This window comes from Metarhizium robertsii (genome assembly GCF_000187425.2).
Source record: "Metarhizium robertsii ARSEF 23 chromosome Unknown MAA_Scf_2, whole genome shotgun sequence".
NCBI classification, from domain to species: Eukaryota; Fungi; Ascomycota; class Sordariomycetes; order Hypocreales; family Clavicipitaceae; genus Metarhizium; species Metarhizium robertsii.
The window spans coordinates 6,054,581-6,073,261 of NW_011942160.1; the positions used below are offsets into that span (position 1 = coordinate 6,054,581).

The following is an 18,681-nucleotide window of genomic DNA, read 5'->3' on the forward strand; positions in this document are numbered from 1 at the left end:
TCTAATCCACAAACCACAACTGCCTCTCGGGCAGCTCCCTCAACCAAATAGCGTGCGAGAACAACTTGGGCACAAACACCCACACATAGTCGTCCAGATCATCACCCGTAGACTCCCTCATCGTCTGCCGAAACTCCTCATCCGCGTACCAAGCCTCCTCCACAACTTTCTTCATCCTTCTCCGGACCGCAAGCTCCGCCGCCTCCCATTCCTCCTGTCCCGGCGCGAAGGTCTTCTGTACTTGCAAAAACGCCTCCGTCACAGGGTCCTCGGCCAGGGAAATCGCCAGATCCTTAATCTTGGACAGCATCTTGCCCTCCCTCTCGTCTACCGCGGACAAGATAACGCCTCTTTCTCGAACAGCCTTTAGCACGACGTGCTTCTCCGCGGCTGTGTGTCCTGCGTCTTGCACTTCCTGCGCATGTAGCTCTTCGGCCTGGACCAGACAACTGGCCGTGGTGCCGTCAGCCAGAGTCATCTTCTTCTCCATGATGAGACAGCACTTGCCCGTGTGGATCGCCCTGCAGAGAGGATTGTCCTCGCGCTTGTCGTATTCGTGGCGCTGTTCGCGCGTCCACACGCGCATCTTCATAGTGCGGTACCTGTCGATGATGCGGAACCACCGCCCTGTCCGTTCATTCTGCGCAATAACCTTGTCTTCTCCTGGGTGGATGACTTCCGGCCAGGCGTGTAGTGGAAAATTCGGCAGAAGCGGAGTGGGCACGACTCTGTAGCCTGGCAGTCGTACCTTGAGCCCTATCGGTGTCGGGGTTCCAAGAACGACATTATCCGAGGCATTAGCTGGCTTCTCTGCGTGGAAGCGCATGAAACGCTCGTCCATGCTAAGGACGGGGTCGTGTATAGCGGACGCGAGGAGGGACTTTGGCGCCCATCGCCAGCCGTCTATGTCGAGCTGTTCGTCTAGGTAGAAGAGCAGTCGGCTTGATATGCCGCCGTTTGCTTCGGATAGCTTTTCCCACATGCGCTTCATGCGCTCACTGGCGCCTTTTCCGGCGGCAATGTACCTCGTGTCTAGTTTCATGAGGGTTGAGATGCACAGCGCTTCGTCGGCAGGGACGGAGACGGTGCGGAAGTTGAGGGTTCGTTGGAGAGTGGTGATTTTCGGCTGCTGCCATGGGAGGTTGAGGTTTTCGGGGCCCGTCTTGGGACTGAAGCCGAGTAGTTGATTGAACTGTTACCGTCAGTGTGCAAGCTCCTTGTGATGCCGGTTTCGCCAATATGAGCGCGTTTCACCTCGTTGAGCACGTCCTGATATATTCGCATGTATCGCGAATCTTGGCTGCCAAGCATCCACAAGTCCGTCAGCATGGTGATATTGTTCCCGGCCTTGTCTGCATACTGAATCTGGAGAGTCCTCGCAAGCGCGCCCTCTTACGAGTCACCTGGTCAGTCTACAAAATACTCAGTTCGTCAGCACGCATACCTTGCAGTGTCCATAGCCTCCTCATCCAGGGCGAACAGCCAAACGCCCGGACTAGCAACTCGGCAGGGCTGGTTCCCTCGTACTTGAATGCGGTCAGAGTCGTATCTAACACCAATACATGGTGCGCCTTTCTGTACACATCAGCGATGCGCTCGAGGCAGATCATTTTACTCTCTACTTCGACTGGGCAGCACAACGTGTCGAGCCAAAGCCGCGGAGGCTCCGTGCTGCCCGGAGCCTTGGGCAGATCGTCTATAAGCTGTCTAATCCGTGCGATCTGGCATTTTGGGAGTGAATTACTAGTCGGATTTCCGAGGCCATTCACCCAAACCTGCCTTTCCATTAGCACTACGTCGTCCTTGACAAGCCGTCAGGTCAACTTACATGCGACAATGCCACATACGCAATTCCGTCCTCAAACTCCTCAACCACAATCTTCAAATCGTCCAAGTCCCCTTCAACCCGTACTAGCGGAAAACCATCCGTATTCCTCAAGATGCCCGCCATCTTTGCGGGATCCGCCTCGATGAAGTCGCACCCACAACCATCGTGTACATGAGCGGGCTTATATGTGCTCATGTCAACGCGAAACGCGTCGCAAAAAGTCTTGCCACAGCCTGAATGGTCCAACCAAGGCGTCGGTTTCTTCAGCTGACTCGTGTAGTGCATCGTGTACAAGCCCTGCAGCTGCGACCGGATCTTTTCAATCTCGCTGGGGCACCAACCGTTTCTCAGCATCTTCTTCTCGACCACGCCCCCGGGACAAATGTAGTCTTTGTACCAGGAGATCCCCGAAACCTCACGCGGCAACACGACACTCGGCTGGGCCGACGAGGCGGCGGTGTAGATGCCCGTGGTGAAGAGCTCGCCCAGCGCGGCGATGGAGTAGCGAACGGCGAGGTCGATGTTCTCCTGGGTAGATTGCAGCATAACCATGGCGTAGTGCAGGCACTGGAGTATGTAAACGAGCCTCTCTAGCCGATTCTCTGCCATCTGCAGTCGTTCGAGGAAGAGCGGACCCCAGGTGAGGATCTCGGCGGCAGTGAGAACGGTTCGCCCATTCTCCTCGCGGGTCAGTTGCTTGTGCAGCCTTGAGATTTCCTCTTTGGCGGCAGATTCCTCGACCAGGCGTACACCGGGCACGATCTCGTTCAAGCCCAGCAGTTCGGCGAGCATCCCAAAGTACAGCCATGTCTGTATGAACGGCTGGAGCTCCTCCTTCGGGGTTGGGTACAGGTTCTCCAGGTACGGCTGGTCTGCCGCGGGCATGTCCGGAATCACCCGCAGCAGCGCTGGTATGATGCTCGTTTTGTGCTTTCTGTAGCCGTATGTGCGAAACATGCCCCCATCCCAGTGCTCGATGCAGAGATATGGCGTTTGCTCTTGGGTAGTCTGGATAGGGTCGTCTGGTTCCGCAAAGATGTCCATGACGGGTTCCTGCCGTTGTCGAACTCAACGTATAGCTAGGTTAGGATAGTTTCTGGAAGGATGAGAGTTTTGCTCTCACGATGGCTGATTGGCGAGACTGGAAATATTGGTTGCGGCTGAGCCGTTGGTGGAGAATAGGCTTCATAAGCTGTTGTGTCAGCCCGCAACCAGAATAGGGCTGAATAGAAAGAAATTTGTATAGTTCGACGCATGAGGCATGGATAAAGTAAACAGAGCTTCTCAAATGCACTCTATCAAATGCTCAATCTACTCCCCATGACGGCATCTCTTAAACTGGACACAAACGGCAGAGGAGCGAGAAATCGCGCAGCAGCACGTCTCTTAGTTCTTCCTCAAAATAGCAACCAACTAGTTCTCCTCTCCAGTAGAATAGCTTTCATACATCAAGTCCGCCCAGACCTGCGCAATGTCCGGCTCAGACTTGGACAAGGTAGCATTAAGGCTGCCGCCCAATATTCCCTCTTGCGACCTCAGCTACACCAACTCCAAGGTGTCGGCAAGGTGGGAATATCTTGGGCAATATATGTCAGAGTGAAGCTCACCCCCGTGAATGTGGATATAATGTATATTCAAACTCCAGGTACTTGAGACAGAGGGATTCATGCCATCTATGTTAAAGCGTGCCTAGTGAACCTTTCTAATGTCTGGTACCTGACATTGGTGACATGCGTTCGTTACAACGGGTCCGTGGCCATCAACCGAGACACCTGTATCTAAATACCCAACTTCCCAAAGTTTCCCGAAGCAGTTAGACCAGTTTCATTGACTTATGATACCGAACAGCGCCAGAAGTCGGAGGTACATGTTCCCCTGCTCAGCAGGATGACAGGCCAGATAAATCTCCCTTAGATGGCCTCTGGCTTAGGAACGGTAACAAAGGCCTCTCTGGCCTCCTTCTTGCCTTTACCAAAGATTGTATCGAGGATGCTGCCAGCGAGTCCAAGAGACGCGTCTGCAATTTCGCCTCCGTTACGTTTAGCAATTTTGTCGCCCAAAACACCGGCGCTCTCCCCAATCTCCTTGCCCGTGTTTCCGGCGTCGGGAGTCTCGGTAGCTGTATGTTGTTAGATGTTTTGTCATTGATTGTCGGCCAAAGTCGCTTGCTCACCAGGCTTGGCGCCAGTAGGCGACGACACTGCAAGGCTTGCCATGGCGGCAATGAGAGCCAAGTAAGCGACTTGCTTCATTTTATTCGATTTGGAAGGGTGTGGCTGGTGATTTCCTAGTAATTTTGGTAATGCGGCAACTGTCTTGACTTCTTTGTCTATTTTGTGACTTGAGGGGAGACGTGCTGATCTTATAGCAATTTCTCAGTTTCCTATATATAGCGAGCGTCTTGGGCAGCAGCATGACTCGCAGCGCATCAACGACTCGCACTGACGATTCAGCCCATTGAGGAGATACAGGGACAACGTCTTGACGGCCAGACTGCGACGCCAACGGGCCGAGATGGACTGGGCACACTCTTTCGGGCCACGTCGGGCGTTTTCAGGGATGAATGTGGTTCATCTGAGACTTAGACTGAACTTTGATAGTCACAGCCACCCTTTGGATTTTCCAGATGCAGAACGTTTTTTTAGAAAAAGAAAAAAACGCTAGCGTTGCCAATGTCGACACCCTCAGCTTCGAAACTCCAAGTGTCACAAACCCGTCCCAAGGTCACTCTTGCATGATGTCACCGAGCTTCACATGTCACAGAACTCGGTCAAGCCTGGGCGAAAATTGGCACTGCCTCTTTATCCAAGCCATTATGCCAAGGGTAGCTGATCGAGTCCGAATTGCCGCTTTGGGATGCCAGATTCGATGTCGAGAAGGGTAGCCCCTGGAGTCATGTGAAAGTGCTACATGTAGCGCGAGTAAAAGCAGGCATCTCGGAAACGGCTTTTTCTTCCACTTTACGGTTGCAGGTGTACGTAGATGGAATTTCTTTCCCGGGGGTACCGACTTTCCGAACTTGCGACTGCAGCCTTTAAATTGTGTAGATTCTACATGGTGGCGCCTAGTACCACGAATACACCTGCCAGGAGTCTTGGTCTCAAGGCAAATAAGAGAAGCCTGTAGATGGTGTTCAAAATGAGAGCTTGAGTCGCGGTTTTGGTATTTTATTGGCATGCTGTTGTCGGTCCAATTAGTTGAAGGAGTTGAAAAAAGAAAAAACAGGAGTCAAAGTTGCTTTCAGAGCACGATTAGCCTACGTCCTGAAGCTACAACTTCAGATCTGGGAAGGCAGATATTTACAAAGTGCCTAGTCTTTCCCCTGCCGTCAAATACTTTCTAGAAACTCGTGCTGGCCTTCGCTATCAGCACCTAGTCGAGATAAGCTTCCGTTCCCCACTAGGATGAGGATTTGGCCACGGATTGTCACCACATTTGCGGGACATGAAACACGGTTGACGTTTGCTTGCTCGACTTTAAAGATTACGGGATCGTAGACAAATAGCGGTGTATTTCCCTCTTCATGTGGCCTGTGCTTGGGCATTTGGCATTATCAGCTTCTACATGATACTTGTTGCTGTAGCAACTACCTTGAACAAAGACGAAACCAATGCGGTAAACGGGTGTCGGTGAGATCCCAGGCCGAGGTCGGGGGAAAGGTGCCCAACTGGGGAAGACGAGGGGGCGGGGACCGAGTGACATCGCGTCGGCGCCGGGGTAGTCTGTACGGGGTGTGCAGGCGCCATGGCTCCAGTACGCAGGTACTCGATACCCCGCCCCAGATACTCTAGATCTCCGTCTGCCAGGCACCGGTTTATCATCCGGCCGCGGCTGTTTACGCAGGCTGCTTGGAAGGCCGCGGACCAGACTATGCCAGTCGGAGGCCGTGCTGCTTGCCTGCCACTGCAGGATAACGGCCTGCCTGTTTGTCGGCACGCATCCGCAGCAATGGATCAAGCTCCCTGCGGCAGCCGGCTCTCGGTCTCCAACGTGTGTCGAGGTACCTGTACATGTCAGTGAGCCGCCAAGCCCAGCGCCCCAGGTCGATGTCACCTCGTACCACTTGACCCCACCGTCTTTGGACCGAACATGGAGCTTCGACATGGAAACCTCCCAAATCTTCAACATTCGCCACTCACTCTTCACGATACACGGCACTGCGGGCCAACCATGATCGAAACCCGTCGTTGAAACCACCGCAATACCTTCGCACGCTGGCCGCCATGTCCCTCACGCCCACCATGCCCAAGGACGACAGCAAGCCTCCCCTCGACGACGGCTACTACGACCTCGGCACCCATCATCGCCACATCACCACGAAACACCCCGTCGCCCAGACCTGGTTCAACCGCGGCCTCGTCTGGTGCTACGGTTTCAATCACGAAGAGGCAGCAAAGTGCTTTCAACGAGCCATTGACCATGACCCTTCCTGCGCCATTGCCTACTGGGGGCTCGCCTACTCCCTTGGCCCAAACTACAACAAGCCCTGGGAACTCTTTGCAAAGAACGAACTCACCACCACTGCACAGCGTACGCACCGCGCCGTGGAACAAGCCAAGACACACTCTGCCAATGCCACGCTCGCAGAAAGGGCCCTCATTGAAGCCCTCGTGTTTCGGTACCCGAGCACAGACGCTCCCGCCAAATCAGACTATTGTATCTGGAATCGGGACTACGCAGATGCCATGGCCTCGGTCGCCTCACAATTCCCCCAAGACCTCGACGTAGCCACTCTGTACGCCGATGCCATGATGAACCTCACCCCCTGGCAGCTGTGGGACATCAAAACCGGCGAACCGGCAAAAGACGCACGCACCCTGGAGATCAAGCGCGTCCTGGACAAGGCCCTCGCCCAGCAAGGCGGCGACCAGCACCCAGGCCTCCTCCACCTCTACATTCACCTCATGGAAATGTCCCAGACGCCCGAGGCCGGCATGCCAGCCGCAGACAAGCTGCGTGGCCTCGTCCCGGACGCAGGGCACCTCAACCACATGCCCTCCCACCTCGACATCCTGGTCGGCGACTACGCGCGCGCCGTCATTGCCAACACGGATGCCATTCTCGCCGACGAAAAGTTCCTGAAGCGCGAGGGCCCCATGAACTTCTACACCCTCTACCGCAGCCACGACTACCACTTCCGCATCTACGGCGCCATGTTCTCGGGCCAGTCCAGGGTAGCCTTTGAAACAGTGGACATGCTCGAGGCCAGCATCTCCGAAGAACTGCTCCGTGTGGAAAACCCCCCCATGGCGGACTGGCTCGAGGCCTTTCTCTCCATGCGTGTGCACGCGCTCATCCGGTTCGGAAAATGGCACGAGGTGCTCGCCTTGAAACTTCCCCAAGACGCGGAATTGTACTGCGTCACCACCGCCCTGCTGCACTACGCCAAGGGCGTGGCCTCGGCTGCGCTCAACCGCGTCGACGACGCCAACGCCCACCGGCGACTGTTCCGCGACTCCGTGCCCCACGTGAAACCCTCCAGAACACTGTTCAACAACAAGTGCGTCGATATACTCGACGTGGCCGAGGCCATGCTAAACGGGGAAATCGAATACCGCTCCGGGAATTACGATGCCGCATTCGCGCATCTGCGCGAGGGCATACTGCGATATGACTGGCTGCCGTTTGACGAGCCATGGGGCTGGATGCAGCCTGTTCGACATGCCTACGGCGCATTACTGCTCGAGCAGGGCCGTGCCGAGGAGGCGTGGGGTATTTACAGGGCCGATTTGGGCTTGGACGATACACTGCCCAGGGTGCACCGGCACCCGAACAATGTGTGGGCGCTGCATGGATATCACGAGTGTTGCGTGAAGCTGGGCCGGGTGGCCGAGGCCAGGGAGGTGGAGCCCGTGTTGAAGAGGGCGTTGGAGGTGGCTGATGTGCCCGTTCGGAGTTCGTGCTTTTGCAGGACGACCGTGACGGCGAGGATATGACAATGAGCCAGGCGGCATGGGTGCTGGGCGGTGCATTGCATGCCGGAGAATTCAATAGCATATATCAAAAAGACTTGGCTTCAGCCTTGCACTTGTCAACGCTGGGTAGATGGGCACATGCACTTTGGTAATGCGGTTTGGCGTGGGGAGAGTATATATGCGCTGCTGGAGTCGATTGTCAAGACTGGCAAGCTTGATCTCTTGGACGTCTGAAAACCAGCGTTCGGAGATGTAATCAACCCAAACTAGATAATAGGCTCGTAAACTCACAGCATTTCGGCGGCAGACTATTTAGTGTGATATAGGGCTGGGTCTTACACGAGGCCATAAGGAAAATTAAAGAATAATCGCGGCTATTAGAGAGAACTAATCACCCTGCTTCCATGGTCATGGGATGTTTATCCAACCCTAGTTTACCTTGTGTCCATAAACAAGGCAAACTCTGCGAGGAAACGACCCAGAGTGTGACACAAAGATAACATGGCCTTCTGGGGAAATTCCTCCGGGCATAATACGCACATCTACCTACCTACCCATCAGTCTCCTCGGCTAGGCCTCGGCTCGACTCGGGCGGCGTCATATCCATCCAACATGCCTTGGCGATGCCGCCAGCATCCACAAAACACCAGAGGCCGAGCCGAGAAACGAGGCGAGGATCTGGCACACCTGGAAGCGGCTGACGGACTGGAGGCCGGGCTCCTTGAGCAGAAAGCAGTACCGCATAATGCCCTGATACCAGCGGTGCTCACGGCGCAAGATGCCGAGAAGTGTCGGCGGGTTGGTCTCGGAGCTTTCCGTCTGGACGGGGAGCATGCGGTGCCTGCGGAAGGCGCCGATGCGGGTGATGGCGTTGTGGGTCCAGCAAAACTTCAATATTCCGACGTTGTGCACCGGCACGTTGTGGAGCATCCCAAATTGCAGGAGCCGGGTGAAGCTGCCGGCGGCCGGCATCCCGGCGAACTGGGTCTGCAGCCGGCCGATCCGGGGGTGTTTCTCCATGCTGGACATTGACCAGCACGTCTCCACCCATGGCGCCGTCCGAGTCGAGTGTCACGACGCCCGTGCTTGTCGACGTGGTCCTCGATGTTGTCGGCTTTCTAGCCCGTGTTCTGGCAACATTGAATGGGTGCAGAGCTGGTATTGCTCGTCTTGTGTAGACTTTTACTCTTCGTCAAGAGTGGCGTTCCGTCAAATGAAGATTCCACTGGGCATGCTCTTGCTTTACTATTGCCGAGTGAGTGAGCATCGGCAGTCCGGCCATTGATGAACAGATAAGCTATGGGTACAGGCCATTTCACATTCTCGGGGTATTCTCCACCATTTGGAGACCCGGTGCAGGCATTGCCGGCGGGTAGTGCCATGGCTTTTCAATTCTTGCGATGCCTTGGCATTTGTAATTACTCCAACCGTCCAACAACATAGCAGGTTTCCCCGCGCAATTCCACAGCCTGGAAAGAGAAACGCCAACATACGATGCCATATAGTACGTAGATAACCAGACCCAGGCCGGCTATAGTTTAGATTCCATTGAATTCACTCCAAGGCAACTACGCTGCCAGCTTCTCCTTCACGGCGGCAGTATCCTCCCCATAGACCCTCTCCTTCTCCTCAACAAGAAACGCCTCTTGTTCCCTCGCACTCTTCTCGAGGTCCAGAAACGCCCATATCCCCAGGGCGCTTAGTAGGCTTAGCGCAAATAAGAAATAAAACGGGGCGCTGTTATTCTGCCCGCCGGGCGTAGCATCGATGATAGCGCTGCTAATCAAAGGCCCAATAAAACTAGACGCCTTGCCAATGATATTAAAGACGGAAAAAAAGAGGAACTCGTGTCCCCGGGGCGTCACAGAACTAATCATGATCTGCGAGTAGCTGTACCAGGGGCACACGACGAGTCCGTAGTAGGCCTGGTACAGCCACACCTCCCAGACGTTTTTAAAGCCGAATCTGTCGGTCCAGTTGCCGACCATGCCCCAGCCGTCAAGGAGGATAATAAAGACCATGACGGCGTTGAACATGGTCTTGGCGCTAAGGTTAAACCTCTTCTGGATGAGCCAGAAGCCGCCGATGCCGAGAGCCTGGGCGCCAATACCGACTATAAGGAGGTACGTCAGCGTGAGGGTGTTGTAGCTGACGACCTGGTTCTGCAGCGTGGCAATAACGGTGACGGTGGTGTTGAGCGAGTCGCCCAACAGAAAGTAGCCAGCGAGGTACACCAGGCTCTGCTTGAGGCGCCAAATCTGCCCCAGGGCCTCGTACAGCTGCCACAGGCCAACGGTGACAATGTTCCTGCCGGGCGGGATCCTCATCCCGGGGCGCTTCTTCTCCAGCACGAACCAGGGAATAGACAGCGCGAGCCAGCACGCCGTGGCGAATGCGACGAGAACAGAGAGGCCCCAGTTATTATTGGACGGGCTGTCATCCACGCGCAGGCCAAACATGATGCCCACGATGACGGCAAGGATAGCAATCTCGCCGCACGACTGGATCCAAAACGCCACGTTGCTAAGTCTGCTGCGCTCCATCTCGTCCCGCCCGTCCAGCTCCCGCTGGGTGATTTCGCCCGCCTCGTACGCCGCGCGGGACGCCCTGAGGTGTGCCGTGTTCCGGGCCAGCGAGGGGAACGCCGCGGTCCAGTAGGTCAGGGTAAGCTGGTAGGCGACCAGGCCGACAATGTACAGGCCGGCGGCGACCTTCCACCTGGCGGCGTCGTGGACGCCAAGCCAGCCGAAGCCGATGCCGTACGCGATGACGGACCAGACGAGCAGGACCCAGCGGCGGCCGGTGCCAAAGTCGGCGTAGGCGCCGATGACGAGGAACAGCGCGGCCTGTATAGCAAACGACATGCCGTTGGCGAGAAGCACGATGCTGTTGACGTCGCGCGCGCGGCCGGCAAAGTACAGCAGCCCCGAGTCGCCGGCTGCCTGGTCAAGGAGGTTCTGGAAGGCCGTCGGGCCAAAGTTGAAGAGTGCGAGGCCGTTGGCCCCGATGTAGTAGAGGTACCATGAGCGGATCTCCCAGTTGCTCGTCGCGGGTGCGTCGCCCTCTTGCAGGGCAGGCGTCACGACCTCGCGTTGCTCGTTGGCGGGTGCTGGCGCGACGGACGCTGATTTCTCCTCGTCTATCACAAGGGACTGGCGGTTCACCTCCCGTGCCTCCTTGGTGTCGACTTCGGACGGCATGGCTCGCTTAGTCGGACGTATCTAAGCGGCCCGGTGGTGAGAGGAGGAAAAAGGGAGATTTCGTGCATGGCAGCACTTGGATTTCGGGTTTTCATCGAGTTTGCGGCTTCAATTGCGGGCTTACTGTGGATGATGCGGCCGCAAGAGGTTTAGACTGGTGGGATGGCCTGCGCAGTTTGAACGACGCAACGGGAATGGCGACTTGTGATGGGCTGCTTGGTTACCGGTGTCTCGAAACGGGCTGGGGGGCGCGAAATCTGGGTGCAACGTCGAGCATGGGTGGTCCCGTCGGTGGCTGTGCTATTATCGGGCAGTGATGTCATGCCCGCTCTTGATCGCATTCCAAGTTGGTGACATTGGACGTGTGGAATGGGTCAAGGGAATGATTGCGAGTGTTTGTCTGGCCGGAAAGGATTGACCAGATACTAGAAACCCCCAGGAACCATCATGTGACCGGATTGACATGAATTGATGCCAGCCGTCAACACCTGTTCACACTGGCAGCCTGCAGGCAACTTGGTGGATACTACTGGGGGTTATAGGGTTAGGGTTATTGGGACGCCAGGTTGCCACTCACCGAGCACCCAGCCCGGAGTCAAAGACACGACATGTCCAGTCTGCCAGACTGTTGCACGGAAACAGCCCAACAACTTAAAGCCCAATCTATCATAGGGACATCATCGACGGGGGACCTATTGGTTACACAGATTGAAGGTATGACCGGGCAGGAGCCTTAGGCACAGGCGTTCTTTTCATGTATACATGGTGGTCACTGATCCCTTTCTTCGTCTTGGAAGACCAAGGACCTTTGACACCCTCCGAAGTTATCTCTGAATTGAGTCTTTTGCTCCAAGCCTTCTATATCGAACCCTTGTCACAGCCGACGATAGCCCAACTTTTCAGCATTCACCATCTTCCGAGGCCGCTGTGACAAGGGTTCAACGTAGAAGGCTTGGAGCAAAAGGGCTCAATTTAATAATGATCTCGAAGGGTCTCTAAGGTCTTGAGTTTCTACGAGAAAAGAAGAGAAGGGTGACCGCCTTATATATATAAAAGGAATACCCAGGCCTAAAGCTCTTACCTGGGCACGTGTTTAAGCTGTGTAACTAATAAGTCCTGTATCGGCGAAGCCCCTTTGTTGGGCTTCACGATCTGTTGGGCCTTTTCCGTGTAACACCAGATGATGCCGTGCTTTCGCCCCTCGAAGCACTGGTGGACGTGGCGTGAGGCGAGGGTCAAATTGCCGAGGGCGCGCACAGAGTCCATCTCGAGTAGAATATTGCCGATGATCTCGGGCGCCAGGGCGCTCAAGTAACAAGGATCTTGTTTATCAGACATCGGCGCATGTTTTGCTGGCTCCTCTGGTGATGGGAAAGGTGACCGGAGCTTGATTTCGTCCCCCCTCTGCTTCAAACTCACCGAGGAGACAGCACGTGAGGCGCATCCTGACTTGGCCACACTGTTGGATGGCCGCATAAACCCCCCAAGGGTCAAATAGGCGCTTATTTTGACGTGGTGATTTGCGGAGCTACGGGTGCTGTTACACCAAAGTCACGTTGGGCACGGGTCGATCCTTGAACTCGACGATAGTTGCACAAGGGCTCGAGACCTAGTTGCTGGGCTGTGAAATTGGTAAATGGGAGTTGACACGAATATGAGCTGCCCCCGGCTAGCAGACTAGATTCAGCCCTTTATTTAAAGCTTCCTAGTTATAAAATTTTATCTAATATTAAACTTGAAGCTATAACCTGAAAAAGCTTATAATAATTCTTAATTAAATTACTAAGTTTATTATTATTTCCCTCTGAAGTTAAATAATATTACAGGCGAAGGTAAAGAAGACTCAGCAGGCTGGAGAGAGTTCTATACAGTGGTGGCACCATATTATTGGCCGTTTATATGCAAAAAGCATGTAGCGGCCCTGGAGCGAGAGGCGTACTATAATTGTCCTGGTGTATGGTTGGGGCAGGCTGCCAACAAAAAATGATGCTGTCTGGTTGACATGGCAAACTCGTTGGTCCTATTGTCAGGGGCAAGAATCGCTGGGTGCTTGGAGGTTATCCTGCGACCGAGACCAATCAACCCTGCCACCATCTCCGAAGAGTGTGAGAATGGTTTCATAAGTTCCTACACTCGGGATTAGAATGGTGCCATTTCTTCCATATAAAAACTAACCAAACAGAATAGCTGCTCCTGGCACGACTCTCCACAGATGAGCAGGCAACCCACTATATAAACCAATGAGGCCCTGTTCTTTTCGAACGAGCTCAAATGTTTGGATGGGTCCCGTATATCTACGCTTGCCACTCAGGGGCTGTTGTCTGAGGCGGGTTCGCACAACCTAGATAGTACCTTAGTCTGCAATAACTTGTGGGAAAGGAGAAGACGACGAGGGTATTTTACTTCGTGGGGATAGGCAATAGTTGCGGCAATGAGCTTGGACAAGCCAGCGGCGCCAAGGATTCCAAACCACTCTGAAGGGGAACTGCTGGAAGGAGATGCCATCTCTTTAGATATACCACAGGCCAGTTTCATTCGCTCATAAAGCATCCACTGCAAGACAAACTCGGATACACCCAAATAGCTCAACGTCAGCCCTCGGTATAAGCCAGGAACACCCTCGGAGCTGAGGATCTGTTTCGCACAGTCCCACGACCCTTTGTACACTCTTCCTAATCCCGTTGAACGCTCCCGATCAAGCTGGAGCCGCGTCTTGACAACCCATAGTGGATTCGTGCAGGTTTCTGTAGCGATGCCAGAAAGTGCTGCAGCACACATGTGGACGGTTGCCGACTCATGGCCGTGGTTGAAGATTTCGGCAAGGATACGTTTCGTGTTTCCATAGGCGTAGAAGCCGATTGCGGTCTCGGGTACAAAGCTCCATAAGTTGGGGGCAAGACCTCTAAACAGAGTTCTACATCCCTCACGCCTGTAAATGTTTCTGGATAGATGAGCAAGAGAGTGGTAATTTTGAAGTGTGGTGAAATACTCACTTCAGCAACTGAGTGGTCCCTAGACTTGGTGCTTCCGTAACTATTCTGCCTCGTCCGATGGGTTGATGATACAAGTCGCTTTGCAGTCTCGTTTTCACGACGTCGAGAGGGAAAGTAGCCGTTGTCGATACGACCGCGCCCGTCCTAGAGGTTTAAATATCAGATTCGTTCACGTGGCTCGGATTTTCCTCCCTTACCCGCCAGCAACAAAGTGCAGCCAATGCCTCGTGTCTAGAGACACGTCGGCTGGTTTGGCCTGCATTTGGAACGACTCTTCTACGAGAGCCTGTAGGCAAAGCCGGCGAGAATGACTAGACCAAACCAGTTGACGTTTAAATGACACCCTCCGCCTGCCGCGAGCTATGGCCTGCAGCTGCCTTTGGCTTGTGGCTAACTGGCCGCTGGTTGGCCGGGCATTGCACGCCTGGTTTGTTGGTAATTTCATACCAGGCCCTGCGCTCTGTCCGTCAAAATGATTTCCCTCAACTACACCAGTGCAAAGTGTGTGGTTCAAGCAGCAGTTTTACTCCTGTGCTCATGAGTGTCGAGTTAAACAAGGTCCAAATCTTGCGCAAAAGTATTTGTGCTGTCTCAGGTGCTGTGAATTGAATTGTTTAATTACACTATTGCATTTGTAGATTTTCTCATGCAGATATAGAGGCCTAGAACGAATAGTAATACCCAGTTGCTACTATTTGCTGTAACGTAAAGGGGGCCTTTATTGTGAAGATCGAGATTTGGGCCCAAGTTTAGTATAATCCATGAGCAGAGCTATGCACATAAGCAGCCCCTGACCCGAGTGTGCTTTCTACAACTTCCATGAAATACACGCCATTTTCACAGGCTAGTGCACATGTTCAATCCCCTGCCTTTTCTGTCTTAAAGCCGCACCGCATTTTATATCCCATATCATGAGTGGACCGCAGAAGCCGCCCAGAAGCCCAAACATGGTAAAACACCAACCAACCCCAATCCGATCAATGAGGGGCTGCAGGATGGCAAGGGAGATTGCTGCAAGTGCGCACCGAACAAGATTGGCGGATGCAGACGCGGTAGATGCTTTGTTCGTGTTCAAATCCGTCAGAAGCGTGCCAAGCGCCTAAGGGATGTTTTAGTAACTGCAATTTATACTTTGATCCGTGGATGCAAGATTGAACATGCCACAAAGAGACCGGTGACCGAAAAGCCAACAATGGCTTGGAAAACGAGGGGAACGGAAACATGCTATTGCGCAGTCAGTACATGAGACACGTGCTGTGCTAACTCCCCAGGACCGTCTTACAACTCGATAATGGATAGACCATCCATAAGCAATTGTCCCTATTGTGCTGAGAACCGCAAGATATAACGCACTGCTCAGTCTAGCCGCCTCAATGGGAAAGCCGGCGTTGCGGCGGACCTCACCCTGGGGCATGCCATGCTTTTTGGCAAGCCGAGCGAATTCAGAATCCAGAACCTTGCCTATAATGCATTTAGTATAAAACTGCGGAATGGGTGGGACATTGACCGACCCCATATGAAGGTGCCGGCGAGGCAGGCAATACCAAACGGTATGTAAATGAGACCTGCCCCCAGGCTTTCATAGTTGTATATTTCAATGAACAGCGTCGAAAGAGACGCCTGGATGCTGCAATATATCGTGTAGTAAATTCCATTACATGATAGAACCACAGCCACATCCTTCAAAAGAAGAAGTTTGAGGCAGTCTAGTGGATTGGGTAAAGTGAACTTGGGTCCATGTTCTAGGGACGGGGCGAGATTCGTGCTCTCATGAATACTTTGACTTTCACCACTCTTGCCCCTTTTATTCCTTGCAATTACGGACAAGAGGGTGAGGTAGATGCCGCTAGGCGCTATGCTCCCGTTGCCAACAATCACACGAGAGGTTTCTGGGAGTGCTAGCAAAATTAAACCCAAGCAAGAACCCCCCAGGATACAGAGCATCCAGAATATCCATTTCCATCCAAGCTTTGCTGTGAGAATACCCCCCAAAACGGGACCAACAGGAGGAGCGACGTTGGGCCTTGCTTTTCGATTAGCTCCGGGGATGATCTCGCGCTGCATCAGCAAGCTACCCACCCTATAAGGAAGATGCTGACATAGGAACCCCTTTCAGCGCGAGTAGTGATGTCGGAGAGGACCTCGTACCCAAGAGATATAGTGCCTGTGGTGCGCGGGTGCTTCAGCGCAGCACTCGGCGTTTTGACATGACAAAAGGGGATGTATGAAACAAGGTAACAAACCGGAACTGCCAGCGCTCTGAAGCATGCGCAGGAGTAAGAGGCCGACATATGTATCTTGCAACGCCAGGCCGAGGTTGGCTACCAAGTACACGGACAGGGCGAGTGCGTATATCGGCCGCCTTCCGAAGGAGTCGGCGGCGCTCCCCATCAAGGTGGGAACAATGCCCGAGACAATCATGTAGGTAGTTACGGCTAAATTGACAAGGCCAACAGTAACATGGAGGTCTTTGGAGATGGCGTCGATGGCGGGGTAGAAGACGAAGCTACTCATGGGGGAGAACATGCCGGCCAGGGCGACGAGGAAGACGATCCATGCCTTTTGCCTGCTGCTGAATGTCGAGTAAGCGGATTCAGGGGCTGCCGTGGGTTTTAAACCAATAGATTCAGCGTCAGGGGTATTTGGCCCTTTCGATTCCATGTTCCGAGATGGACAAGAGCCCAAAATGTTGTGGGCTTCTTGACGGCTGTGGTTGAGCGGGGGTCGATTATAACTTCAAAAGTCGCACAAAAAATGGCGTAGAGAGAAACCACTTTTCGCCTAATAACTTGAATGTGTGCTATTTGGGGTCAGGTTCCTCTTATGTGGGTCCCAAAGGTAATGTCCATGCCCAACTTGTTGATTGTCAACGTCAATGACCGCCGGTAGGACCAACTCGCGGTAGGGCCAGCAAAACGCTGCCACCAGACATCTCAAAATCGCACACACATGGAGCAAAGTGAATAAACTACTGCATGTTCAACTTGCAATACTATGGATGGATATACATACCAAGGCAAAATGGCCGCGCTTAACTGTAAACCACCGCATTCAATATGAATTCATCCAATAGCAGTAGCCACCAACAGCCTTGGACGCATCAAGTAGTATTTTCTAGTTCTCGGGGTAGGGTTAGGGTTACAGCCCCATTATACTGTTATAGCTCAAATTGGCGTATCTGACTCGCGGGAGTCTGTTCATCACTTTCACTAATAGATTGATCATTTTGAAGCTAGAATACTCACGCCTTGTGGTCTCCGAATTTGCGAGGCAGCAACCTTCCTTTTGCCGATCTTAGCTAATCTCCGGAGCCAACGTAGTAAGCTGCTCTGTACGAGGGCGGCCCAACATCATACATGATGCGGGGAACTGATCCTATCCCTCACTGTCACTACTCGTCCACAACCTGCCTTCTTCCTCTCACGATTTTAAGATATTGGGATATTATTAAACTTGGTGTTTGTCTTATACCATGCAACTTCAGGGTCACGATGTGCTGCTGCGGCAAGTTGCTTCATTGACAGGGTCTATGCCTGGGGATGTGCCAATTGATGAGTCCGTGCGCAATGGTATGAGAGTGAACAATCAAGAGTACACAGAAGCTCCTGATCCTAACCACAAACCACCTCTCAAGCCTTACCTGAGGGTACAACAGCTATGAGCGCCTACCGCTTCGGGCAGTCTGCATGGTCACTGACGGCCAAGATCAACGCGGTTGATAAGCACGGAGACCCGACCGCATTTTTCCTCAAGGTTAGATATGCCCTTTTCCATTCTTCCCCATGGAGCCTTTGGTGTTCCGTGTCTGATGTATTGCTGCGGCGCCGTAGTACGTCCCAGGCGACCTGGGCCAGATGCAGTTGGAGGGAGAGTTTGTGGGCATGACGGAGCTTCACAAAGCCGCCCCGACCTTTGTTCCTCGGCCGATTGGATGGGGGAAACTAAAGAGCGTGGTTCCATCGAGTCACTTCTTGCTGGTCGAGTTCAAAGACTTTACTCCTGTTCTGCCGGACCCCGTCAAGCTGGGTGAGCGTGTGGCGGCACTGCACAAGAACAGTTCCTCTCCAACGGGCCAGTTCGGGTTTCCGATCCAGACCTTCGACGGGGCGCGCCCGCAGGCAGTCGGCTTGGACCCGAGCTGGACATCCTTCTTCTCCAAGCTTCTTGCCGAAGCTTACCGCCAGGACATGGAGACCAACGGGCTGTGGCCGGAACTGGACGCCGTGTACCTCAAAGTCCAGTCCCAACTTATTCCAAGACTTATTGGGGCACTCGAGGCCGATGGACGCGTGGTCAAGCCGGTGCTCATTCACGGCGATATGTGGGACGGAAACATAGGGACTGAGTCTAGCACGGGCGATCCTTGGATCTTTGACTGCGCTGCGTATTACGGCCATAACGAAATGGATCTAGGCATCTGGCGAGCAGAAAGGCACCAGTTGCGCTCAAAGGTCTACCGGCGAGAGTACCTCCGAAACATGGAGCCTAGTGAGCCCGAGGAAGAATGGGACGACAGAAATCGCCTGTACAGCGCCAAAACGAACTTCATGCACTCGGCATGTTTTGCAGGGTCACCTGCCCGACAGCAGTATGTATATTGCCCTACTTTATCTCTATAAACCGTGTTTGCCAACGTGCTTAGGACTTTCGATGATTTTGTTTTTCTGCTTCGGAAGTACTTCCCCGACATGTCTGATACTACGGAAAGGAATAACATTAAGCAAGGCGAATAGGAGGGGTTGATG

The 18,681-nt window shown here is 53.6% G+C and overlaps 7 protein-coding genes across 7 annotated transcripts; 2 read left to right on the top strand and 5 right to left on the bottom strand.

The window, feature by feature from the left end:
* Nucleotide 1: 1 nt before the first annotated feature.
* On the bottom strand, nt 2-2,872 carry MAA_08464 (HET domain protein; the record flags this gene model as incomplete). Its single annotated transcript, XM_007826462.2, has 4 exons — nt 2-1,192; nt 1,255-1,391; nt 1,445-1,775; nt 1,829-2,872. 4 exons carry the CDS (start codon nt 2,870-2,872, stop codon nt 2-4), a joined length of 2,703 nt encoding a protein of 900 aa, XP_007824653.2.
* An 866-nt stretch (nt 2,873-3,738) lies between these two features.
* On the bottom strand, nt 3,739-4,044 carry MAA_08465 (uncharacterized protein; the record flags this gene model as incomplete). The annotated part of the gene is made up of 2 exons (XM_007826463.2): nt 3,739-3,947; nt 4,002-4,044. The coding sequence occupies 2 exons, from the start codon at nt 4,042-4,044 to the stop codon at nt 3,739-3,741; spliced, it is 252 nt and encodes an 83-aa protein (XP_007824654.2).
* A 2,007-nt stretch (nt 4,045-6,051) lies between these two features.
* MAA_08466 (TPR domain protein) lies at nt 6,052-7,764 on the top strand (the record flags this gene model as incomplete). Its single annotated transcript, XM_007826464.1, has 1 exon — nt 6,052-7,764. The coding sequence occupies one exon, from the start codon at nt 6,052-6,054 to the stop codon at nt 7,762-7,764; it is 1,713 nt and encodes a 570-aa protein (XP_007824655.1).
* Nucleotides 7,765-8,340: 576 nt separating this feature from the next.
* On the bottom strand, nt 8,341-8,763 carry MAA_08467 (glucans biosynthesis glucosyltransferase H; the record flags this gene model as incomplete). The annotated part of the gene is made up of 1 exon (XM_007826465.1): nt 8,341-8,763. The coding sequence occupies one exon, from the start codon at nt 8,761-8,763 to the stop codon at nt 8,341-8,343; it is 423 nt and encodes a 140-aa protein (XP_007824656.1).
* Nucleotides 8,764-9,311: 548 nt separating this feature from the next.
* Nucleotides 9,312-10,943, bottom strand: MAA_08468 (Major facilitator superfamily domain, general substrate transporter; the record flags this gene model as incomplete). The annotated part of the gene is made up of 1 exon (XM_007826466.1): nt 9,312-10,943. The coding sequence occupies one exon, from the start codon at nt 10,941-10,943 to the stop codon at nt 9,312-9,314; it is 1,632 nt and encodes a 543-aa protein (XP_007824657.1).
* Nucleotides 10,944-12,969: 2,026 nt separating this feature from the next.
* MAA_08469 (Major facilitator superfamily transporter) lies at nt 12,970-16,597 on the bottom strand (the record flags this gene model as incomplete). Its single annotated transcript, XM_007826467.2, has 12 exons — nt 12,970-13,070; nt 13,119-13,284; nt 13,347-13,884; nt 13,937-14,080; nt 14,134-14,422; nt 14,900-15,035; nt 15,101-15,160; nt 15,219-15,397; nt 15,448-15,678; nt 15,715-15,959; nt 16,016-16,100; nt 16,180-16,597. The coding sequence occupies 12 exons, from the start codon at nt 16,595-16,597 to the stop codon at nt 12,970-12,972; spliced, it is 2,592 nt and encodes an 863-aa protein (XP_007824658.2).
* Nucleotides 16,598-17,408: 811 nt separating this feature from the next.
* MAA_08470 (vegetative incompatibility protein 4) lies at nt 17,409-18,669 on the top strand (the record flags this gene model as incomplete). Its single annotated transcript, XM_007826468.1, has 4 exons — nt 17,409-17,505; nt 17,571-17,689; nt 17,767-18,524; nt 18,579-18,669. 4 exons carry the CDS (start codon nt 17,409-17,411, stop codon nt 18,667-18,669), a joined length of 1,065 nt encoding a protein of 354 aa, XP_007824659.1.
* Nucleotides 18,670-18,681: the final 12 nt, after the last annotated feature.